At 44.5% G+C, this 25,979-nt stretch overlaps 2 protein-coding genes and 1 long non-coding RNA gene across 6 annotated transcripts in view; 1 reads left to right on the top strand and 2 right to left on the bottom strand.

The window, feature by feature from the left end:
* CHST3 (carbohydrate sulfotransferase 3) overlaps positions 1 to 24,128 on the bottom strand; it is a 44,827-nt gene extending 20,699 nt beyond the window's left edge. For 2 of the 4 annotated variants that reach the window (XM_083441423.1, XM_083441418.1), the window contains exon 1: positions 23,996 to 24,128. The gene's annotated coding sequence lies outside the window, so the exon portion shown is untranslated. Of the gene's footprint in view, positions 1 to 16,929; positions 17,085 to 17,260; positions 17,508 to 23,995 lie in introns of those variants that run through there. The other 2 variants (XM_083441421.1, XM_083441420.1) reach the window with 2 other exon arrangements.
* Positions 1 to 25,979, top strand: part of LOC310678122 — an 85,388-nt gene that overhangs the window by 41,182 nt on the left and 18,227 nt on the right. Inside the window, exons 4-5 of the long non-coding RNA XR_014511631.1 lie at positions 18,318 to 18,575; positions 20,812 to 21,692. This is a non-coding gene — a long non-coding RNA (uncharacterized lncRNA). The remainder of the gene's footprint in view (positions 1 to 18,317; positions 18,576 to 20,811; positions 21,693 to 25,979) is intronic.
* On the bottom strand, positions 18,748 to 24,950 carry LOC310677844 (uncharacterized protein; the record flags this gene model as incomplete). The annotated part of the gene is made up of 2 exons (XM_083441030.1): positions 18,748 to 19,875; positions 19,960 to 24,950. One exon carries the CDS (start codon positions 24,948 to 24,950, stop codon positions 23,817 to 23,819), a length of 1,134 nt encoding a protein of 377 aa, XP_083297156.1. The 3' UTR covers positions 18,748 to 19,875; positions 19,960 to 23,816.

Genomic DNA, 25,979 nt, shown 5'->3' with positions numbered 1-25,979 from the left:
TTTGCTGCCCAGGAGGAGTTAAAGGTTACTTGTTTTTGATTCTGTCATCTTTCTTGTTGGTAACAGTATGGTCTTACTTATTTGCTTCAAGATTTCAGAGGTTCAAGCACTGCCTCAAAAACCTGCCCCACCTATTTGACCAGACGCAAGAAATGTTTGCACAGTGGTACTTCAGGTTAAGTATTGAATTTGTTCCGGAGGTCCGTACTTAACCTGAAACTGTTCTTAACCTGAAGCACCACTTTAGCTAATGGGGCCTCCTGCCACCACTGCGCCACCGGAGCACGATTTCTGTTCTCATCCTGAAGCAAAGTTCTTAACTTGAAGCACTATTTCTGGGTTAGCAGAGTCTTTAACCTGAAGCGTATGTAACCTGATGCGTATGTACCCTGAGGTACCACTGTACTCATTTCCATGGGAAACAAAACCTCTCTCAAACCACTTTCAGCTCTCATAAAACTACTGTCTGCCTTAAAGTCATTCTTTCTGATGGCAACAGCTGCCATGGACTACTGTGGCTATTACCATTTTTCAGGGCAGTAGAGATTCCGTATTCTTAACAGCACAGTCTTTTCAAGACATGCATAAAATGGGAACTTGCTGTTTTTAGAAGGCTTGTGCTACCCTCTTCCTCTACTAAAGTCAGTAGATCTTCTCTTCTCGAATGAATTTAATGGGCCACCCGCTACTAAATGTCACAAAGAGGAAATAACGTTTACACTACAGTGAACAAAACTTAAATTCAAGGGTTTTCTACCCTTGTAACTCTGCCTGGCAGGGGAACAAGGGAGGTGGAGAGGCTGCTGCATATGGCAAACTACCGGCTATTTGTTATACAAACGTATAATCAAATGCCAAATTTGCCAAACAAAAACCAAAAAACCCACACACCTGTTTTCCCTGAAGTCATCTTCCTCCATTTAGGCCCAAAATACATGGTTTTGTTTTGTTTTGTTATAAAAAGCATGCTTAAACTGGCTACTGAAGAAAGAGGTGCTGTTTACACCTCACTTAAGATTGTGTTTTGCTAACATGAGATTGCCTTTGGTTAACAAGCACCCATATGTCCAAGCTGCTCAGACACTGCTAGGGGTTTTTTTGTGGGAAGGGTGGTGGGGATTATATGTACAAATATATGCAGCTATATGTATAAAAGAGTCAAGAGCCATGTTGTACTATATTTCTGTTAACACAATTTCATAAGAAGATTCCTATACTGCATACCTATTTTATAGCTATAAACACAGCTATAAGTATGTTCTGGATAATTTAGGAAATTTGGAATGAAACATTGTTTGCATATAATATACAAGAATTGTTCACGTCTTTAGCAAAATTGGGGGAAATCCTTATTTCTTGTCAAGGCGAAGGGTCGAAACAGGAATTAAAGAAATCCATGTGGATTTCTTGAATTTTCAAAAAATTCCATCTCTACAGCAATCCAATATATTATACACACACATTCTTTATTAAGGTCCAAAGACCCACAAGAAACAGTTTCAAAGCAAGATACAGCAGAAATACAGGGTAAAGATTATAAGGCAGTCACTAAGTTTTATCTGGAGCATGTTGGTTTCTAGATCTTATTACCTCTGAGACAAACTTAGCCACGGCCAGGGTATTATCCTTTGACTTATCTTCAAGAAGATACTTGAGACAGAAGGTTTCAGATTTCACCAGTAAGTTTACCAATAAGGGTTTGATTAATTTATCCCTGGCTTGTTTATACTGGCAACGGTGTAGTAAGATATGCTTCATACAGTCCACATCCTGAGAACGTAAACAGAGCCTATACTGATCGGGTACGCTGGCCAGTCTGCCGTTTAGTACTTCAGATGAAAATACATTTAATCTGGCTTTGTTAAACAGTCAACGATAGTTAGGGACTGAAAGATTCATAAGATATGAAGGTAACTGAAAATCATGTCCATATTGAATTCCAGATGCAAACGGTCCACAGGTTACATAAGATCGAGATCAAAGATCGCTGTATGAAATGTCTTATAGCCTCTGCCTCAGGGATTTAAGGGCAGTATCATAACCCAGATGATATAAAAAGGATGGTGAAAGTCCAATCGAGGAGACTTTTCGGACCATAGTTTTCGACCAGAAGCTGATAGACTCCTTGTTGGTTAAATGTACAAGTAATCCCTTCCCCAGGCCAAATACTGAAATCTTTAGCCAATATTTCAAGGCAGCCCATCACGCTTTGGTGAAAAGCCGACATTCACCTGTTTCCAGAAATAGAATTGAATTAGGAACACAATTTGTAACCTGAAGTAGGGACCGAAGGAATTTTGCCTGGAACCCATCTAACTTAGGAAATAGACCATTTGAAGCATAAAGGAGTTGGGGAAACGATTTTGCATATATTACAGAAGTTTGATTTCAAAGGGACAGAGGAAACGTTTGTACAGTTGTACCTCGGCTCCCAAACGCCTTGGGAGTCGAATGTTCTGGCTCCCAAACGATTGAAAACCGGAAGTGAGTGTTCCAGTTTTCGAACATTCTTTTGGAAGCTGAACATCTGACAGGGCTTCCGCGGCTTCTCATTGGCTGCAGGATTGCCAATCAGAAGCTGAACTTTGGAAGTTGGATGTTTCAGAAGTTGAACGGACTTCCAAAACAAATTCTGTTAGACTTCCGAGGTACAACTGTATTATGATGAACACTGAGAAATACCGTATTTACTCAAGTCTAATGTGTCATCAAATCTAATGTGCACCTCAATTTTCAGAACCTTGAAACCAAAAAAGGTATTTGCTGACAAATGTAAACCTTAATTTTTGCAGTGTAATTTGGCCAAAAAAGGTGTGTATTAGATTTGAGTAAATACAGTACAATGCATTTGTTAAAAGCAAAGCTACATGTTAATGTTTTGTGCAATACAGTGGTACCTCAGGTTGAGAACTTTACCCCAGGATGAGAACAGAAATCGTGCAGCGGCGGCAGCAGGAGGCCCCATTAGCTAAAGTGGTACCTCAGGTTAAGAACGGTTTCAGGTTAAGAACGGACCTCCGGAATGAATTAGGTTCGTAACCCAAGGTACCACTGTATAAATATATATATATATTTATAAAATGTTTACCTACGTGTATAATTTTTATTGATGAACATACATCTGTGAACCAGAGATCAGGGATGAAGTAGTTGGTAACATTAATGGCTCAAGAGACAGTAGTGATTGTCTCTGGAATTGCCATCCTCTGCTCAGTTTTTATGGAGAATCCAGATAATGACACTGAAGTCCAGTGTTTTCTGCGTTGTGAGCCTGTTCCCCACCACCCTGACCTGATTTCTGATTATTTCCCCCCAAACAAAATGCATTAATAACATCAGCTGGTCTCATTGGATCACTTTTTAGCAGGCTCCTTGTATCTTTTATTTAAACAATTCCTGTTTGAAGGTTGAGCCTTTTTTCAGCTTCCCGTTGACTACAGCTAAATTAGTGATTAATGTCCTTTAAAATTAGATTTCCACTCAAACATTGGGTTGTATAAAAGGAGGGTGACAGTACTAAGCTCAGGTGGGTCAAGGAACTACTCTGACTTTTGCCCTCTATGATTGCATGGGCCTCGTCCCTTGGGGCAGAAGCTATTTTCACCTGAAATCTAGTAGCATGCTTTACTTGGACAGAAGCATTCACTATATTAGGCTACAAGATGAACCCCCTATCCTAGAGCTTTAACATGGCAAGAATCACTTTGGGCAGTTCATACACTGGGGCACAAGAATAAGTGACAGTGCTGGCCTTAGGCTAAGCGGTAATCTACCACTTAGTTGAAACAGCCCAGGACTCTGCTTCGCTTTTCAGATGAAAAGAGGTGCCAGAGAAAGTATTTCAAGACATAATGTGATGAAGGAAGGAAATCAGGAAGGTCGGTTTCAGCATCTTGTGTTCATCTGGGTAAAGGAGTTGTTTCTTCCTAAGCAGACTGTTTCCGCGGCGCTATGGCAGGGAGCCTAGGAATCTGCTCCAGGAGAACCAGAAGATGCTGGAAAATCAGGAATCACAGGAATGGAAATGGAAATGGCCAACTGGGAGTCAGTTCATTTGACTCACACTTCGTGATGCTAATGTCAGAGGCCCCTCACAGCTCTTTAATGAGTAAAAGAGACTTGCCAAAGCCACTCCCTTCCCCTCAAAACTGAAGCGCTATTTGGATCGCATTGTGTTTGAATGTGTCAATCTCACCCATAGTTCAAAGTCACCAATAAGCCAAGGATGTGAACATAGAAGTACGGTAGTTCTATCTATGGGCCACCTCCGAAAGCAGCAACATGCAAAACATATCACCATAACCTTGGGGGATATTGTGGATAATATTCTTCGAACCGCTAACCCCTGTAGATCTATTAGCAGGTTTGGTGTTTATGTTTTTGGTATGGACTATTAAATACCAAGTGACCCCATAGGGATTGGCTGTCTTCCTTCAGTGCCGTTGGCTGCTCAAAGCTGAACAGCAAGTTTCCATACCATTCAGTTCATCACATCAGACTGGAATCCTCCACCTTCCAATTAACTGAATACCTTTGCCGCATATTTATTTAATGATCTACTATTTTTATGCCGTTCTGGATTTAGGAAGTGCCCCTTTACCCAAAAACATACATTTGGAGCTTTCACTCTAGTAGATAACAGAAGGTGCTAGGGAGCAGGGAGGAAGTGGAACTAACGGAGAACATTAAGCTCTGGCTCCCTTGCAGGATTTGGCTCACCCTTTCCGGACAATGAATGCACAGGGGAGGACGGGGTGGCGTCACAGAGCCAGGCTCTACCCACACCTGCCAATCAATATGCATTATTTGTAACAGGGCCCCCCGTGGAGGCTTTTTTCCTTTGCAAACCCCATCCAGCTCTCTCCACAGGTTCGGTTGTGGGGAGAGTGATATCATAGTGGAAAACTGTTCCTGACTGATACTGTTGTGTGTGCATAGGCTCTCTTCTGACATCCGTTGTATAGCTCTAGGTCTGGCGCCTTCTCGGTAGTGGCACCCACCCTGTGGAACGCCCTCCCACCAAATGTCAAGGAAATAAACAACTATCTGACTTTTAGAAGACACCTGAAGGCAGCCTTGTTTAGGGAAGTTTTTAATGTTTGAAGTTTTAGTCTGTTTTTAGCCCTCTGTTGGGAGCCGCCCAGAGTGGCTGGGGAAACCTAGTCAGATGGGCGGGATATAAATACAGTGGACACTCAGATTGCGAACGTGATCCATACAGCATGCACGTTCGCAACCTGCAGCAGCACGTCTGCGCATGCACGGTTGCAATTTGGCACATCTGCGCAAAGCACGATTTAGCGCTTCTGCGCATGCGTGACTGCTGAAACCCAGAAGAAACCCATTCTGGTACTTCCGGGTTTCAGTGGTCTGCAACCTGAAGCATCTGTAAGTCGAGGTATGACTGTAATAAAGTTGTTGTTGTTAATATTATTATTATTATTATTTGTTGGTACAATGCCACTCTCCCACTTCACAGACACACCGCCAGGCAACACACCTTCCTTGAACCACCTGTAAAGGCTTTTCCCAATTCCTGAGGCAGCCCCCTCTCTTTCAGACGTTACAATGAATGATTGTAGATTTGGGACACAACCTGTTGCTGCAGTGCTGCACCCCCAGTACTGAATGAGCATACCCAGTATCTGAAGATTACTCCATTTGCAGGGTTTTAGGGTTTTTAAATGCAGTAAACGGATGTCCCTCCTGCTCACAGTAGATATACAAATACGGGTAATATTTGCGCTGCTTAAAGAAACATTCACTTAATAGTGTTACAAGCGAAGCGTCTACAAGAAGCTATTTCTTCACTTGGATTCTTAGAACTGAGTCAATTCCCAACAGAGCAGTTTCAGTTAACTTCTCTGCCTCCCGGTGCATAAAGCAGCCTATTGAAAAGCATAAATGATCAGGAGCTCAGAGCAAGACTGGTACTTGGTTTCGAAAACCCTGCTTAGATTATCTTCGCAGCGATGGGTATTGAAAAGAGCCCTGCGTCCATTTATGCATTTTAAAAGTCTCTGCTAGCTGACGTTCACTTAACTATTCTGATGGAATCTGCGATTGTGTGACGGCTGCTCTTTCGGTTTCCTGAGCTTACGGCTTCCATTAATCAGCTTCCACCCAGACAGCAAAGCTTTCCATGTCGTGTCCAGGGTCTGTAACTGCCAAGATGTGAACATGTCAATATATTTGAGGAACTGGGGTGGAGGGGTGAAATAAAATATGCAAATCCCTTTACATAGCTTCAAACATGCTTTTCAGTTCCATTTCTTTTTGAACTCTCGGTTTCAGAATTCAGAAACTTTACCAAAGCCTCTGAGAAGACCATAAGGTTAAACTAGACATGACAGCAACAGAATTGTGTGTTTAAACCTGGATATGTCACAACCACATAGAATCCAGGGGAGCTTAGTAGTCTGGGCTGTCTGAAAACCAGAATGCATTTCAATGATATATATTTTTTTGCAAAATGTCAAAAACGGAGAGTTTTAGAGCTATTTTTTAAGGAAATTGGCTGTCATGTTTACAAGGGTCAAATACCAGCTACGTCCGGGAAATTCAAAACATATGGCAACCCTAAGCAAATGTCTTCCAAAAAATCAAGTACAGTATTGCGATGAGAAATCATTTTCTTTCCATTCTTCCCAAGCTATGCTCTCTTTGACATCAGTGTACGGTATAATTGCATCTTGCACGCGATTATCTGGCATGATTTCAACCTTATGCAATTGAAAGCCGGTCGGTCAAAATCCCACAAATTAACTGTGTGTAAGGTGAAGAACTTAGAATCTCCTTTTGGGCCAAGTTTTCCTGGCATGGAAAGAGCTTTTGAGCTCCCTGCCTTACTTACCAGGCTTTGGGATGGTCTCGCGAGATCTGGCAGGGCCATCTGAGTTCCCACAATATCTTGTGAGAACTCAGCCAGCCCCACGAGATCTCATGAGACCATACCAGAGCCTGGTAAGCAAGCTCTCTGCCATACCTGGAAGGTAAGGATGATTGTGCAGGGCAATTCCGGGTGGTGGTGGTGGTGGTGGTGGTGGTGGTATGTATCTTTGCCTATATGTGCCATTCCAGAAATATAACCCCCATGCAAGACATAGTAGTAGTAGTAGTAGTAAAAAGCAACTGTGATATGGAACTATGTAAGCCTCGCATGGTCAATTCACATTTCTGGCGTATCTGCATGCAGCTTTTACAGATGTTGATTTTTATATGTGACTATGCTTCAGAAAGTATCATGTATCAGCCCAGCCGTGTTTTCCCCCCAATTAGATGTCAAGCTGAGGTCATATACACACATGTGCATTTGAAACCGTGTGACATTTGAAATATCTTCCTCAAGGCAAAGGGGTCCTCAGTGTGTTGGCCAAATTCCAACATGAGTAATGAAGAATTTATCTACCAAAATGCTTCGTATGGCTGGAGCAAGGCATGACATTCTTTCACATAAAATTGACAAAACTCCTGTTTGCTACAAGGCCTCCCTTTAAAAGGCACAGCCTGGTAGCTGACACGGCACCAAGACTCCATTAGCCTACCCTTTGTCTTCTTGAACCATGTATCTGATTCTGCAGTGTAGATGAGAACTAATGTATCCGGTTTGAGTTAAAGGAGTGTGCAATGCTGAAAAACAGGGTTTTGGGGGGTTGCCGGGTGGGGAGTGAGGGACGCGGGTGGCGCTGTGGGTAAAAGCCTCAGCGCCTAGGACTTGCCGATCGAAAGGTCGGCGGTTCGAATCCCCGCGGCGGAGTGCGCTCCCGTCGCTCGGTCCCAGCGCCTGCCAACCTAGCAGTTCGAAAGCACCCCCGGGTGCAAGTAGATAAATAGGGACCGCTTACTAGTGGGAAGGTAAATGGCGTTCCGTGTGCTGCGCTGGCTCGCCAGATGCAGCTTGTCACGCTGGCCACATGACCCGGAAGTGTCTGTGGACAGCGCTGGCTCCCGGCCTATAGAGTGAGATAAGCGCACAACCCTAGAGTCTGTCAAGACTGGCCCGTACGGGCAGGGGTACCTTTACCTTTACCTTACGGGTGGGGAGTAACAGTTTAGCAGAGGTGCTAACAAGTTCCTGCAGAGAGAACTGTGAAGATTGCACTGATACAGCCTTGAATCTAGCACTGCTTGTCTGTGTGCTTGCTTCTGTGACCCAATAAATATATATTTATAAATAGATCGTTACAAAAATATCTTTATTCCTTTCTCTCTGCCCTGCAAAGACTGTTGGGAACAGGGAAGTAGTGCGTGGAAACAATATAATTACTGTCCAGTGCTAAATAATTATCACCACCTATTCCAGAAAAGGTGACACATCAAAAACAGTGCAGGTACTCTGAAAATAATGCCAACAGCTAAGTCAGCTGCGAAAATTTAATGAGGGAACAAGTGGAAAAGATGCACTATAGAATCTCATACTGAAGTCATACACTGACAAATTCTGATGTTTCAGTCCAAAAAGAGCAGGTGTGAGGTATTTGAGAGAGTAAGTTCTGCTCCTCCAGCATATAGAACAAGTGGCTAAGCCTAACAACTTCATGCTCAAGGATGTTTCCAAACACAGCTGAAAGAGATGAAATTGAAAGAGACAGTAAAGCCACTTAGGTACACCCTGGTCTATCAAGGGATGTAGCTACTCAATGAGTAGAGCTCCTACAGAGCTCCTGGAAGGCCTGTAGTTGGAGAGCAGCTGTAGCTGCTGACCGTGAAATCGGCTGACATGAAAACTACTGTGGTGAGAAAATGGACATGTGGAGCCATAACTGCTGTGTTAAATGCTTCTACAAGCCTCCTCATTTTGCCAGATATGAGATTCTGACATTCTGAAAAATGGAAGTAGTTATTAGTTTTTTTAAAAAAAGAATCACGTGAGGAACATAACATGATCCAGTCCCTTGGAGAGAATCAATCACTTGAAGGAAGCAGATGTTCACCTCTGGTAAACAGAGCCAGGAAAAGATATTTCAAATAATTAGGTGCCTGAATAAAAATTCAAGGCACCTAGAGGCCTGGGATTTTTTACATATTTGTATATTTGAACTTAAAATAAAAAGTAGGAACTAGGTGCAGCAGTAGAAAGTTTACCTTAAATTAAATCTATTTTTAAAGCTTCCCCTTATCAGTCTCCCTCTGCAATAATCTTTATTAGAGAATGTAACATGCTCTCTCTCTCTCTCTCTTTCTCTATCTCAGTTACCTTCTTTAGTGCTGGATCAAAACTCCTCATTTACATGCTTGCTGTCTGGGTAAGGGAGGCAGAATTAAAAGTAATAAATGGCCTATTGTTAGCTGAAACACAGAGAGTCTCTGTGCACCTTTTAACACTTCCCTCTTCGGATAAGCTGCTCCCAGCTGACGCTCAGCTTTCTGACACAGCTAATGTTCACTGAGATTTGAGATGTTTAGTTGGAGGGCAAGTGAAATGCAGCTTATTTTCTCCCAAGAAGAAGTTGGTCGGTGTAACCAATGCACTAATGCAGACTGAAACTTCTTTACATGACTCAAAATTCATTGGGCTGGGGCAGGAAGATGAATAACATAACATAACACAGCTACCCATTACTATCCATCACGGAGTACAAGGGGAGAACTTAAGATGATGCTGTTTCGCGGGGGCAGCCTTGGTTTTCGCATAGCATTATCAGTCCTGCTCTTAAAATATACAAAGAGGAGCAAGATGTCATGGACTGGCTGGATGAAGAGGAGTGGTGGAAGGTACCAGCTGAAGAACCCCCAAGGGAAGAAGACTCAGAGCCAGAGAGAGAAGATGGAGCAGACTGGGAGGAGGTTTCAGAAGCTGAAGAGGTAACAGGGTTTAGTGAGCAGGAAGTGTCTGTGGCAGAGAGCAGCCCAGCGGCAGAAGCAGAGGCAGGAGAGGAGGGGAACCAAGAGGCAGGCAGGTGAGGAAGCCAAGTGGTCTCCCTCTTGCTGCAACCAGCTCCCCTCGCCCTTGGTCTCCCAGAACCAGAAGAGGTATGAAAAGGGTGGAGCACAGACAGGCACAGAGACAGTGCCTCAGCTTGCTTGGGAAGGACCCTGGGGAGGAGATTTAAGGAGCTGTGGTCAGGTGGGGAACTTCAGTCCTCTCAACTGCCTCAGAGAAGTGAGTTCTACTGGCAAGAGTTGCTGTGCTCTCTAGGCATGGCCTCTGGAGCGGTCTTGTTTCTCTGAATAATGAGTTAACCTCACTGAAGCCATGTGAGTTATTGCTGACCTGCTCCTGGCACCCACAGCTGTCACAACTAATGCCAGTGGTGAATAATGCCAGTGACCTAGCATGGTCTTCTCTCCTCTTACGCTTGGTGCCATTTCCCAGTACTCTGGGCTCAGAACTTTTCATTTGCAAGACAATTATAGCCCATTGAGACTAATTTCCTCTTTCTTGCAGCTGTGTGCTCTCACCATCCCACCTAATGAGGATAATTATAAATTAGCATATCTTGCCTTCTCTGTGGGGAATACATGTGCCTGGAATACTTTCTTCTGGAGGGATAAGAAAATGGAAGAGTGTACGGTTGATTTTTTAAAATAAAGCAAGGTTTAAAAAAGGGAGGATGAGTCAGCCAACCAGCTGCTAAGGATGACTGCAAATATTAGCCCATTTATCTGTGCCTGTATCTAGGGGCCACCCTACAAGAAAGGAAGTACCTTTCATTACGCAGGTGACTAAGGAAACTCTATGGAAGCATGAAGTCACATTTTCCCAAAATGACTCAGTGTTCAGCAAAATAACTCTGTGAAGTGAGAAAAACCATGGTCGTAGAATTATTTAATTGATTCACACTCCTTTTCTCCACCATCCACCTCTTTTTTATGTCTGAAAGCAGAGAAAGATGAAAACACAGTGGAAAATAATACACAGCTATGACTGCTCCGCTCCAACAAACTGTTCCTGCTCCCTGGAATTTGCCCGCGATGACAGGCTCCATGGAGCTTGTGTATTAATTAGCTGCAAGTAATAGGATCAGACCTGGTATCAAACAGGGAGAGGAGACTTTCCACTTGGGGAGAAGCCAAATTTGCCCCACATTTAAACAGGGGGTGACCTGGCTTAGCCTCTGGATAGAGAGCGATGATCTCCTGCCTATCAAAAGCACTTCTCTATACTGAACATGAATGCTGTCCTTTCTCAGCCACTCACAGTATGGCAGACAGCACTACTGGGCGGGGGGGGGGGTGTAGATTATGTTATGTTGTCTAGAGTGCCGCTGCAGCAGCAAGGACTGCACAGTGCCGTTCAATCTGGCCCAACCTCGTGCAAAGACAGCTGGGGAGGCAGTGAACTAGAGGCAAAGTGTAACTGTGCATAGCAGTCCAGATGCAGCCTTTCAAAACAGGCATAATTTTGGCAAGGAGGGCGCAAAATAGAGGAACGTAGAAAGCTGCATTAGCAGATTTTTGGTTCAGCATCGTCTGCACTGATGTGCAGTAGCTCTCAGGATTTCAGAGAGGGGTCTCACCCAGCCCTAGCTGGGAATTGAACCTGGAACCTTCTGCATACAAGGCAGAAGGTTCTACCACTGAGCTGCAGACAGACCAGGAAGCATAAGCATCTGGGGAAGGCTCCCACCACCTTTTCGCTCCCTATAGGAATGAGCATGATGTGAGCCTCCAGGCTACAGCCCTTCCTGCAGACAGAGAGACCAGGAAGCATCAACATCTGGGTCAGGATTTCCCCACATTTCCTCCTCTGTAGGAATGACTATGACGTGATCCACTCACTCCCCAGACACTGCAGCTGGGGCATTCCAAAGGTTGGAAAGCCCTACATTAAAGAATTCACTATTCATTAGAAGAATTTTGAGAAAGCCACAAAAAAGTAAAAACAACCAAGACAGCAGACATCTAATTAACAGAGCAACTGGCTGGGCTATTTATATCATTGTTGGCTACATATGATCAATTACCTGCAGTGGGGCTACAGGCAAGGAATAAGATGAAGGGCATGGTTTGCCTGTCTAGGCACAAAGGAAACTGCTGCTCCAGCCTGAGGGGACTGTCAAGGTTGCCTTGGGCATGGAGCATGTGGTGTGTGAAACTAGCACAGGCTGAGTTCCAGTACAGACACTTCTCTTTGCAGAAAGAAAGAGAAACCTAGACAGCCTCTTCCAAGTTCTCAATTATCATTGTCCTGCCCTGCCCAAATATGTGGCCCTGGTCTCATATGTCCTTAGCTGCTCCCCATCCTTACCTAGTATTCTTTTGGTGACAAAAACATACCCGTGAAAAGGCATTGCTAACCAAACCTGTACAGCTCTGTCCCTAAAAAAGTGTTAAGTTGTGGGCGAACATGTCAGACGACACAGCGATTCTTTAAACAGCTCTTCTTTATTCAGATGCCAGAACAGAACTAGGCTGAGGAGCTCAGTCAGCCTGCTTATATAGAGCTCCAGAACAATGCAACTGTTGCCATTTTCTAAAACTATCCAATCACTGAATGTCACTTTTCAATCCTTCATTTGCATAATTATCTACAGTATCCCCCTGCTGGCCCAGGGTGAGAACTTCAGTACATAACAAAAAGCATCTTTCATGATGACAGCCAAGGCAGCAAACTACAGGGTGAGTCTTTTAAAAGAGGCCCCGTGGAACATGTGTACTCTGTACCCACGGGACCTCTTTTAAAGGACTCACCCTGTACATACCCAATGAGAGTGTGTGTATCAGCAGCTAAAGTGGTTTCAAATGCTCAGAATGCTCCTTTCGCTTAAACCAAAAGGGATAACTTTACAAACCATTATCACAACAGGGATGCAATGAAACGGAAGTTATGCTGGCCTATGATCCCATGCACAGCTACCTGGGAGTAAACCACATTACACATGGTGGAATACAGTAAGCAACTATTGCAGTTTCACCACATGAAAATGCTCGCTGCTTCAAAATGTTTGTGGGGTGCTTTTTTTTAGGATATCCATATAGCAAAGTTATACGACAACTTTAGACAAACAGTATTTTTGTATGGCAGTCAACGAACATGAAAGCAGAAAGCATGGCGTCATCACGAAGCCATAAGACGTTTCACGTTATCAGCCCTTGAAGCCACCACAGGTTGTGTTGACAGCACTGTCTCTAGCAGCAGCACCCTATCCCCAAATTCAACAAAGATCCAATGGTAGACTGGGCACTGTTCTCTGGCTTGCCATCCGTGCTGATACCAAACCGAAGGATGCTCAGAATGCTTCCTTGCCTGGAGACAGAACTCACTCTGCATGGGGAAAGTGAGGAAGCAGGTGTCAAAAAGGCGGGGGGGGGAGTGGTGACCCCCCCACCCCCAACTGGCATTCAGCCCTGAATATTTCTTCATCACATCCTGTGACTAAAGGAAGCAAAATTGTGCAAAATAAGCAAATGTGTGCACAAAATAAGCAAATCAATGTATTATTGCAGGATTCAGTTTCTCTTGACATAGATCTGGGCTGCCTAGGTACAAAATTTGGATTTTCCAACACATGCACTCCAAACATGCAATCAGGGGTTCAGAGCAGCATCAGAAAATGCTCATGTGAACTGACCAAAAAGGGAGATCTAACACATTATGTCAGGAACACCCGCTTATGAATCATTACCAGTAGAATCCTATGCACATCTGGTTAGAGTAGGCTGCGGAGTCCAGCCTAAGGCTGCAATCATATGCACACCTACCTGGAAGAAAGCCCCACTGTGATTAGTGGGACTTATTCCTAAGCAAACATGCATACAATTGGGCTGCATCAGAAAACTGGTGAGAAAACATCAAACTAGATGTACGGTCATAAAAGGAAAAATGTACTGTTGGCTGCATAGCAATTCTCTGCTTATGTAATATTTAGTTGTAATCTGTTTGCTTTATAGTCTCATACCACTGCACATATATTTCTGGCTTTTATTCTTTTATACTGAACTGTGTAGGAATTTTCTAAGGTACTGCAAATGTATTAGATGCCCAGTCAATGGTGGGAGTGGTGAAATATGCAGCATGGCCTAACTTGCCTTTCTGATACAGGAATTTTCAAATGTGTAGATAAAGGGTATTCTGGGGCTATTACAAAAACCCGTAACTCTGCATTTAGAAAGCTCTTTCCCTGTTGCTATTCCTAGGGGCATGGGGCATTTGGCAGAGTGGTCTTTCTCATCCGAAAAGCACTACATGTCCCAAAACAGTCTGTTACTTTCTTCTCTTAACTTTCTGACAGAACCACCTACTGTTCATGCTAATGATGTTCATGTTCAGTGGTGGTCAGATGTGCATGCTTGCAGACACCCGAGACGTCATAAAGACTAGAAAGATGTTCACCAAGCAATGAGTATGTTTGAAATCTGTAGCCTACCTCAACTTCCCACTTCCAGTTTTTCAAACATGCAAACAGAGAGAGATGGCTGGTCCAAGGGTTGGAAATTCCACAAGGGTCCTTAACTAGGCACTGAGAGAAGGTTCTTCTTACTGCTGTTCCTGGGTGAATGCAGCATCTGTTAGGTTTTGGCTCTGGTGAAAGGTCTGCAATTTCCCAAAGCCAGTCTATTACCTTTTCATCCTACTCATCTTTCAGTCAGGATCTAACTCAGCCCACAGCAGTGAAGCAGTTCATGCCTGGAACCTTGCTTTCATTCTTGTGTATATTATTCGTATTTTTTATATGTTTAGAGAAAGCTGTAATTACGCAATTTAAAGCCCTTTCGTCCATTTTTCTCTGCTAAGAAGCCAATGCAGCTTTTGTTTGTTTTTCCTTTGTGCATCTGCAATCATTCTGCAAGCCCAATGGAGTACAGCAATGAAGAGGATGCAAGCAGGCTGACAGTGCAATCCTATGTGCGTTCACTCAGAAGAAGAACCAACCCTGGATGAGATCTTCACGTCTCGCACTTTGAAGAAGTCACACAATATCCTGAGAGATCCCACCCATCCTGCTCACAACTTCTTTGAACTGTTGCCTTCGGGCAGAAGATATAGGACAATGAAAACACGAACCACACGCCTTCTGAATAGTTTCTATCCAAGAGCTCTGATTGCACTAAATAATGATCTCAGGGCCAGTTGTAAGAAATAGCAAGCAGGGAGTAGGAAGGAATGAGATAGGGTTTAGGTCATGATATGTTTTTAATAGGTCATGTTATATTCTGGATTATGTATGTTTTATAGATTATGTCTGAATGGGATGAGAGTGTTGGAGGTACGTGCAAATGTGTATATGAAGCCGGTCTTTGGGTGGGTGTTTGATTTTCGTTGTTGTGTATACTGTGTATATACGGACAATGACAAATAAATTTCTATTCTATTCTATTCTAAGAAACTTCCAGAGTTTTCAATGGGGTTCAGTTCTAAGGAAGAGCGCATAGGACTGCGGCCTCAATCCAAACTCAACATAACTGACTTTTAAGTAGATGTGCACAGGATTTTACTGTTAATGTTACAAGCCCATTTCAACTGAAATCTCTGGTGGACTTGGCAGGGTGGCATTAAGGATCAACTAGACCACACAGAGGCACAGAAAGAAAATATAATTAAAAAGCAAAAAAGAAGAGAGAGATTAGTGTTTCCTTGCCTAAGTTAAGCTCTTCTTTCCTGCAACAGCTGTCTGAAGGAAAAGTCATCATAACCCTGAAGGGACAGTAAAGGAGAGGCTTAATGCCAAAGCTTCTTAAAATGAAAACGAACTAGTGCTTAACTCAAAACGATCCTCGCAAATAAAAATTTGAAAAAAACCCACATGCATAAATAATGTGGACATTCTATGCCTCCCTCTTCAACCCACTTCTACCAGAATGAGTCTGGAAAGAGAAGATGTTCCCTTTCACAAAAACCAAAACAAAATTGCCTTGGGTAAGAAATCTATTCATATGTGGACTCCTGGTGAGTCATCTGTGTACTTGGACTTGGGATAATATCCACAAGTGATGAGTAGGGAGAGAGAAAGAGGCAGCAAGTAGATTTGAGTCCTGATTGTGCAATGGCTGCCTGGAACCAAGAGTACGTTACCCTAGATCAGCTGGGATGCAGGCAGCGTCACTCAGTAGGGCTGATATCCTACCCCAATGGAATGTTGTGTATTGCAATACATATAATGCAACACCCTTTCCTTGAAAAAGCAGTGACCTCACAGTCTATTCTTGTGCCACCACTTTCCCACAAAGAACCCTTGTAAGCGTAGTACTCCAGGACTGGCGCTAATCAGAAAGAGGGAGAGATGAAACAGTAATCTCTTCACCCGTGCTACACATTCAGAAATTGAAAGAATTGGGAAGAAAAAGCCACACAGATATCCTACAACTGTAAAATCGATAACTCTGCTCTGACATTTTCTTTTCGCTATCTCTCTGAAGTTCAAGGAAGGTCATCTTCAGGGTCGTGCTTGTTTATTTTCCTCAGAGACCATCTCTTTAACTTCCTTGTCAAAATCCACTGGAGGTGGAAGACTCCTTTCTCATTTTTCTCTCACAACCCACTGGAGAACACCACCACATCATTACACACCTTTGCTCAGAATGGCGCATCTGACAAAAAACATTGTACCTAATGTTGAGGGGGGGGGGCATTTCCCCCCTACAAAAACTCTCACAAGAGCAATTCTACATGCATGGAGTAGTCCATGCTCAATGAGGGTTTTCCCCATGAAACTAACCCCCATCTTGCCACTTGCGAATGATGCAGTGTGTGTTTTTTCTTAATCATTTTGTCCCAACTTTAAACTCTGCTTTTTGCCAGCTTTACTCCTCTATTCACACTAATACCTAGCTAGCAATGATTTTCTCTTCTCCTTCCCACCACCACGTGTTTTGGTTTTACAATCCCCTGTCACATCCCCCCCCCCCAAAAAACCCCACTGTAACATTCATCCAATTAAATTTCATTCAGAACCTTCTTTTAAAAACACAGATACTTTTAAAAAAAGAACTTGAAATACAGCTTGGCAGGAGGGGAGAATGACTCTGTGACTTGCCACAAGGACTAACCGGTCAGCGTTACACAGAGCAGACCGAAGAGGCAGGAGAGTGTGGCTTTGGGCCTATCACAAAGGCCAGCCAATCAGCGCTCTGCATAATTGGGCTTCTCCTGGAAAAAGAAATGGTTGCTTCCAGCTTGATTCTCTGAGGAAGGTTATCTGTTTAGCAAAGAGAGAGAGAGAGAGAGAGAGAGAGAGAGAGAGAGAGAGAGAGAGAACACTAAGTGCATTTTCCCTGTGGGCTCATCACTCATGCTATGTATACCTAAATGGCACCCTTAGAGATTACACAGCAGACCTCAGGCTGGAGGTGGTGTTAAGTGAAAAACATGATGTCTTACATGCCATGGTCTGCAGACCACCAGGAATGGCTGGGAAACTTATTGCTAAGCCGTGGGTTCGCCCAAGAGCAGGAGGCTTTGGCCTTAGAATTCCTGCCGTTAAAGACAACAGAGGTGCATCTGGCTGCTGCTCCTTTGCTTCCTCCTACAGTAAAATACAATGTTGGCTTGCTCTGTTCACACTCTTCCCTGCTGTGCCTTTAGGGCATGTTCAAAACCACAAACCTACATCTGCGTCTCAACAAACTGTTTTTCCAGGTCGGGATATTCTGGTTTCAAACACTGTGTTGCTCCCCCCCCCCCCCCCCGAAGATTATTTTTATAAAACAAATTCCTTCTCTCCCTATACTGTAAAATATGTGCCCACAGATTGCTACTCGGCTGTTATGGGAAAGGGGGGGGGAGAATGAAACATGCCCCTTTTGACTTGATTTTTTCCCACCCTCCCTTACAACCGAGAGCCCAGAGAAGCCACTGAATGGGACGCCTGTTCCTTCAAGCTAATTTGGAATCTGCGTTTGCTTCTGTTTTACCACCTTAAAGCAGCTAGTGTGCTCAGTTTCCCCACCACCACCCCAAGGCAGCTCTTGGGAGGCAAGGAAGTGCTAAGAAAGAATTCCTTCATGTAAATCAATCCATTGTCATATTCCTGGTGAACGCTGAATATCCCAGCATCTGGAGGTGAACATTTCCAGGAAACCTTGCTCCATTTCCAGTCCAAGCATCAAGTCGGGTTTGTAAAAGTTACCAGGAAAAATAATTGTTTTTTCAACATCCACTTTGGGAACCGTAAATCTCCCCAATTAGTAGGTGGGAAAGGCACCGAGCACTAATACCATGAGGGAGCAAGGGCTTACCCAATCGTTTCCCTGCCCACCCCCGGGGACTCTAAGGTAGGATGAAATGCTGCAGTTTACATATACACAACACCCTATTCTCCAGTCTGAATGAGGGATTTATGTGGATAATGCTTCTGAATACTAACAGGAATTATCCACAGAAGTCCTCACATGCTCTCTCTGAAGAATATACCCATGTGTCTGTCTCTCCATCCCAGAATTTGGCTGCAGCGATCAACTGTGTCAACAGAAGTCACAGCTTCCAATCACAGTGGCTGAGATCCAAGCTGGAAGAGAAATACCATGGATGAAATTTACGTGAACCTGCCTCTGCCAGCCCTGAAGCAGAAGCCTCCCAGGAACATTCAGATCCAGAATGATGCCCAGGCTCATTTTTTTCACCACTGAGTGATTTTGTGGAGGATGGAAGGAGAACTTTCCACACCTAAAGGTAGAAGGTTGGCCTGAAGGATGAGGTAATTGCTGGATAATTCTGAGCAAGTCCCCTTTTCCAGGGTCTGGCACATTCTGGACAGTAGCTAATTGTCTAGGTGACAACATCATGTCCCTTTTCAAAAACAAAAAGACAAAGTCACCTTTGAATTTCACTTGCGGATTAAAATATACATGGAACAGCCATCCAAATGATTTTCTTTCTTTTTTACCGGAGAATACTTGTTATTTCTGGTATCATTTCGAAATGGTAGAACGTTTCACTGTTGTCTTCACAATAATCCTGGCAAGCTGGAGAAGCTCAGACACAAGGCTTTCTTCAAATCTTTCCAATGTAGGATACTCTTACATCAAAATCCAGTAACCTATGCAATGAGTCATGGGAGCTCTTTTAAATATTTCTATGTACACCGCTGCTATCCCTCAAAAATAAATAAATCACAAATTAAAACCACATAGTCAAGAAAAGCCTGGTGTAGCCTGTTGTTGAGGCCACAGCCTGCCAGCTAAGGAATGAATCAATAAACAGGCAGTTAAACCGATGAGAACATGGTTTTCAAAAAAAAAAAAATTGAAAGAGAAGGAGAGGAGATGTGTAGGATTTTATCAGTGTAAAATCAGAACGGCATTTGTCATGACTCTAAAGGCAGGATATAGTTACAAATTCTCTCAGTCTTCCTCCCTCAGGACAGAAGCCAATCACTAATGGCATGTCCTCCTGGAGGCTTCTGGGTAGTGTGAGAAGCAGCACCTCCAAAATAAGAAGTGTGATTTTGCACACTCACATTACTCCTCCTTGTATGCAGATTGCCTTGCAACTAGCTCATAACACCCTGAACCAAAGAGTGGAAAGGCAAAAAGTATTAGAGTTTTGTAGCAATCAGGTATGCCTTTAAAAACTGACGTCCTCATTGAGATCAGGGTGAAAATATATGAACTGAGACCACAGTGCGAATGTAGGTGTATGATTGAAGCACTTTTCTTTGAAGCGTTAATATTATAATTGGAAGAAAATTAGTACATGAGCTGGCAATGTGGATTACAGTCTTTCTCTAATGTGACAAGAAAAGAGTCCATAACTCGCTTAATCTACAAATCTACATATGTTCCTTTGTGAAGGAGCAGGGTCGGGGAGAGCTGTTAACTGCATGTGCTGCTGCTATCTTCCTTCCTTTCATTTCATGTGCTGTGTCCTCTTCCTTCATTTCTTGTGGAAGGCTAGAACCTCTTTAAAGAGGAGCTAACCATCCGGCAATTGATTTGGGCAAATGTTCTCCCTAACATCCCTCATCCAAACTTCCCAACTTCACACCTTGCCCTCTACTCCTTCAGTGCCACAGCCTTTTGCATTTTGAAAATTGGTTAAAGGTAAAGGGACCCCTGACCATTAGGTCCAGTCGAGACCACCTCTGGAGTTGCGGCGCTCATCTCGCTTTATTGGCCGAGGGAGCCGGCATACAGCTTCCGGGTCATGTAGCCAGAATGACTAAGCCGCTTCTGGCGAACCAGAGCAGCACATGGAAACTGTGTTTACCTTCCTGCCGGTGCGGTACCTATTTATCTACTTGCACTTTGATGTGCTTTCGAACTGCAAGGTTGGTTAGGCGCAGGCAAATCCCACCACTGCACCTTGCAAATTTCTAATGCTAATTTCTATCCGGAGGGCAAATATTAAGTCACCACTCAGCTTGATCAATCATAGCTATGTAGCAATTCCATAGGAACATCTTAGAGCATTTCACCCCTTTATTTTTGCTCTCAAAGGATGGCATTAAGTGCAGAGGTGACAAGCTTTCCTTGAGCAAATGCATTGGGCTTTTTTTGTTTTTTGTTTTAAGTGGCCCTCAATCCTGGGAAGTGTACTCTCATGCATACAAGAAAGGTATGTGCAAAAATGTGGGCCAAGACTGGTGCCAAGGCAGTGAGGAGAAAACTGGGCTGAAATGACAAGAAATGCAACAAGAGGAGCTAGTACAGGCACACCCTAACCATCCTTTGTTCCCATCAGCTTTCAAAGCGTGAGCCTTCCTTTTCACTCCAATGAATGTCTTCCCTTATTTAGTCAATTAAAGATCATTGTTACAGGAGACCTTCATCTGGCAAAAGCCTATCATATGCTGTAGTCCTCTAGTCCAAACAAAGGCTTTATCGTGCCTTTGCGCCTGTCATTTCCTACCACCAGTATTGCTTCTATTGAAATCTGCTGGCAATTTACATTATGTATGCGGTTTTGGTTTTAATGAAGCGTTTCTTTTTCAGACAAAGCATCTGAAAAGCTTGTCTGTAGAAAACGCATATTGTATTCCGAAGTTGGAAAATAAAGAGCTTCAACCTTACAGTTTGGAAGGCCCATAGGGACTGCTAACATTGCTACCAAATGTATAATTGCTTACAGAGATGAACTATAGAATTTGCTCGGATTTCTCACCTTCAGTTAAGTCTCACTTATCCCTTATCTCTCAGCAGCATCATATGATAAAACCCATTGAGTGTGAACCATGTCTATTTTATATTTTCCCACACAACGTACACTAACATTTAATGAACTGATAATGATGAAGTTGATGATGAAGATGGGGACAGTGATGGTGTAGTAGCTTTACGCTGCATACACACCAGACCTTTAAAGTACATTTGAAAAAATCCCCCATTAATTCCGAGAACTGTAAGTCTCTTTGGGTTATCTTGGAGTGACTAACAAATTTACTAAACAACAACAATAATAGCTTGCAACTAACAAACCACAATTCCCAGCACCCTTAACAAGGCAGGGGGTGAAAATGTGCTTTGAATGAGCTGGTGTGGGTGCAGCCATAGGGTTGGATTAGGACCTGGGAGCACAGGGTTCAAATCCCCACTCAGTCATGAAGCTCATTGGGTGACCTTGGGCCAGTCACTCTCTCTCAGCCTGACCTACCTCACAGGGTTGTTATGTGGGTAAAATGGAGAGGGGGAGAACCATGTACTCAAGCTCCCTAGAGGAAAAGTGGGTGCAAATGTAACAAATACATAAGCACTCTTCTTCTTTGGATGTTGTCTTCTATGTCTTTTGCAGAAGAACTTCCATGTAGTGGCTATGACTACCAGTAAAACTTGTGTGTGTAGAATTCAGCTTCCTAAACAAATTAACCAGGAAAAAAGTAAGTTTCTGTACTTCGGCACTTATGAAGTTATACTTGAAAACATGTGGCCAGTACCCAGAGAAACTGCAGAAACCAAAGGATTGCAGAACAAAACTTCCAGTGGTCAGGAATGAGGCTGCTACTCTTCCATGACTAGGCAGAAACACTATAACCTATCCTTCCCACCCACTATAAAGTAAAACGTGCAAAATCACACCGAATAAGAGGAGTTATGCCATTATGGTATATTTGCAAAATGAGTATGTCACAGGATTAATTTTTTGCTAAGAAATTTGGGTTACATTGATGCAGGATTCTGATTTAAGTGCAGAATTTACACAGACCTGATCTGTTCTACTTGGATTTCTCTGATTATTTTTTTCATCATCTTGCGATTTCATCCTTCTGCCAAACATATTGGATTATATCTTAAATGCAGAAGGTCTGTGGGGTCGGGTATCACTTCAGAGTAAAAAAAGGGCAACAAAAGGTCTTGTTCTTGGAAATTCTGGCAACGGATACCATTTTACTCTTATGATATGATTCTGGTAATCTCCGCAGATACTTCCCATTCGCTTTTCAGATCAGTGCATAAGATACCCACAAGACAGATGGCATTCATGCACCACAATAACTCCCCTGCGGTCCACACAGCAGTTTAGGTACCTTGCAAGTTTAGTGGGCAGAACAATGAACCTGCACACTGAGAACTTGGTTAACTCCCTGCCCAGAAATAAAACGCATGTGAGACTGTTCCCGTCCGTCCTTCCCCGGTCCCCCCCTCCCAGTGACTGCACCACTTTAGAAAACAGGTGCGGGGCTGTCACGTTTAAATGCTTCTCCATGTCAATAACTTTATACAAACAGAAAGCTATGATTTGAGGGAGAAAATTGTATGCCAACTTTCTCTCTTTAACATGATTATCCTTAACGCTCAGGAAATTTCTGCTGCAGGGGAATACATCTCCAGTATTATTTAGTGGTAATGTGATGGAAGGACTGTACCACATGCCTCCAGTATTATGTACTGATGTCACGGAAAGACTATACCACAATATCTTTTCTGAATGCACTGATTGCCAGTGGTTTCAGTTCCCATCTGTAAAGCAGGCACCATAGTCATTTTGTTATTCCCAAAGGACAGGAAATATAATGCAAGAGAGGACCACTTCACATGTGGCTCATTCTCTGGACAATAGCTACTTACCTGCAGAAATGGTGTGAACTCCAATACATATCTATTTTGCCAGATGTACACATGGTGATATGAAAGTGTGTACATTTATCATACATTATAAACTCCATTTGAGTTATTGCTACACAGAACTAGCCTTTGTTTAGAAAACGTTTGATACCATCCCTATTGACCGCCCTGAGACCTGTGGGTATAAGGCGGTATACAAATTTAATTAATGATGATGATGGAATGGGAGCACGCTTACAAAGCTGACATTCATTTCAATGGGGCTGATGCAGAATAAACTCCTGGTGAACTATGCCCTTCGTTTTGTCTGATGAGGCCTCGAGAAACATACTTTTGTTCAGACCGGCAACTAATCTCTGAAACACAGCTTTCAAGTTGCTTGTCTGAAAATCCATTCAGCACCACAACCTTCTGGTTAGGAAGAGACCTGTACAATTCAAAAGCCCACATCTTGCATCTTACACCAATATGTGACCCCCCCCCCCAAAAAAAAACCCCTAACAACTTCAGGTAAAGTCTCCCTTCTGTGTTTCAAGCGCCAATATGGACCATTTTCTGCTTCAGCAATACAACAGGCTGTATCAAAAATAACATCTACGGGCACAATCCAAAAGTTAAGCCCTTCCTAGTCCTATGGGTTTCATTCAGCGCCAGAGATTTAAAACACGCGTATTTCTATCACCGAAACAATGCAACTTTAAAGGTGCTTTGCTCTCTGCCCATCGAGCCCTATAATAAAATAAATGCAACTTAGGAACCATAGGAAAACAAAAGCCTGCTGCTACTTTTCTCTTCCTACAAAACTTCGCGAGCCGCTTGGGAATTTGGGGTGTCTCTCTTTAAAGGAAGGAAAGCCCCTTCTCCTGCTTTTCCAGCATCAGGATGCGCGCCACCAGGCTTGGCTCCTTCCTCCCTTCCCTCCCGACACATCCGAGAAGCTAGAAACCCATCAGCGCACAGCACAAAAGGACTCGTCCGCCACCGAGAAACAAAAGAGCGTGAAAAGCGGCAGAAAGAAGACAAGGGCGCAGCCGGCCGGGGAAGCCCCGCGTGGCAGCGCGCGGGGGGCGCGGCTCGGGCGCGAGATGTCTCGCCTCCTCCTCCTCCTCCTCCTTACCCGGACGCGGGATCCTCGCAGCCCAAGGAAGGGCCGGCTCCGGGAAGCCTTTGTCCCGAAAGGGACTTCGAGGCAGCCGACGGCAGGAGCAGCAGCAGCCTGGGGACCATCCACTCCGGCTCGCCGTCTTTTGCTGAGGAAAGCTGCTTGAAAGGTTCCCCCTCTGAGGCGCGGGATGCGCGAGGTCAGGCGGGAGGGCGCGCCCTGGGGACGAGGAAAGGAGTCCCTCCTCCTCCACCTCTCTCCGGCTTCCCCTCAGAAGACGCGCGCTCCTTTCCTTGGCCGGGGTTCCTGGAGCGCTTCCCCAGCGGCCCGGCCGCGACGTGCGCTTCAGGGGCAGCCCGCGGCGAGGCCGGGGACAAGCGCTGCCTCCGGCGAGGGAGAGTTGCAAAGTGTTCGCAAAGTCGCTGCATCCCCTCCCGGCTCCGGCTGCTCCCGCCCTCGCTCCCTCAGCTTTTGCAGGCGGAGGAGGAGACAGGCAGCGGGAGAGAGAGAGAGAGAGAGACCCCAGCTCCACCCCGCCGCCGCCGCGCCCTCCCCACTTCGCTCCTTCTTGCGCTCGCTCTCCCTTCCCACCCTCCCTCTCCAGGGAGTAGCCGGCTAACAAGGACCCTTCTGTTGGCTTTGTCCAAGACCCTCGCCGACAAAATATGCGGCTACGTTGCTGGGGCGCTTGCGTGCTGCTGGCGGGAGCGAGGAGCCGCGTTGCACGAGGGGTGCTTTGGGGTTGCTGGGTTTTTGTTCGTAGCCGGAGAGAAAAGGCGCCACTTTCATCCTGCCCGTGAGTTGTGGGTGTGTATCTGTGGGCCGCCGCTGTCCAAAAGTGCACCTCCAGGCGTGGGGTGGCGGGGAATGATTGACAGCACACCTTGCCGGGAAGGGTGTGATTCAGGGAAAGTAGCTCGGCAGGCTTGCAGTACGTAGTGTCAGGGTTCGGCCCTTCATTTGCAAGCATCTGGTGTAGGGATGGACGCCGCCTGGAGCCCAACAAACCCTTTAATGATACCGTCAGGAGTCCACAGGTTGAGTGGGAGCTGGAACGAGCTGGAAGCACGCACTAGTGCTCAGATGCCGGGAAATGCTTGCAAAAAGCGATGCCAAATGCAGTGGCCAAATATGGCCAAAGATGTGTGAAAGGCATCCCCAGAGGGCCACCTTTCAAATGAGAGGCACTTCCATGGAACTATGAACAGGAAGCCCTTTTTACGTCAGCCAGGGCTAAAGCAGCACTCGCACAAAATTTGCTTTTGTGTGAGTTGACGTAAACTTGAGACCATCCCCAACCGCCCCGAAAACAATTGTACCATGCTGGGTTTGATGTGCGTGATGGTCTTGTACATAGCCTTTACTTCTCATGAAGCACATCGTTGCTGGTGTTTGTAGGAAGCTGCCATATCAAGGCAAGGGATTGCCCCAGAGACGTTATGCATGCAGATGCGCTACCATTGAGCTATGGTCTTCCTCCCATGCATTGATTAGCCACAGCCAGCCAGTTTCCTAAAGGTGCATACACAGAGCGAAAAAGCTATGTGGTAGGTCATGTTAAAATATAAACTCTTGTACCACCCACCACTGGCTGCCACACCTAATGGCATGTCACCTCCTAACTGTCAACCTACCATCACAAAAGACACTCGGGGCCTAAAGTGTCTTTACCCCAATCTGCAGTTTTACAGTGTTTCTTACACAGCTTCTCTGTACAATCTACAGGAAGCAGGTTTCATGTGTGTGTGCTATGAGGAAGTTTAACAAGATGCATCCCCTTACTCAGGAGTCACCAACATCGGGCCCACTAGCCACATAGGTACCTGCAAGTGCCTTCCCTGGGACCCCAGAATCCCTACCCCACCCATGCTGAAATTCAGCTTAGAAGAACCACTACAATCTAATAGATAGTGGTGTGTTCTTGGATGCAGTGTGTGAGTGTGTGTGTGTGTGTAGATATGTCCACAGGCCCCAAAAGCTTGGCAACCCCTGCCCTGCA

Source organism: Podarcis tiliguerta (assembly GCF_965153285.1).
Source record: "Podarcis tiliguerta genome assembly, chromosome: 5".
In the NCBI taxonomy this organism is placed as follows: Eukaryota; Metazoa; Chordata; class Lepidosauria; order Squamata; family Lacertidae; genus Podarcis; species Podarcis tiliguerta.
This window is presented reverse-complemented; position numbering and strand designations above follow the sequence as displayed.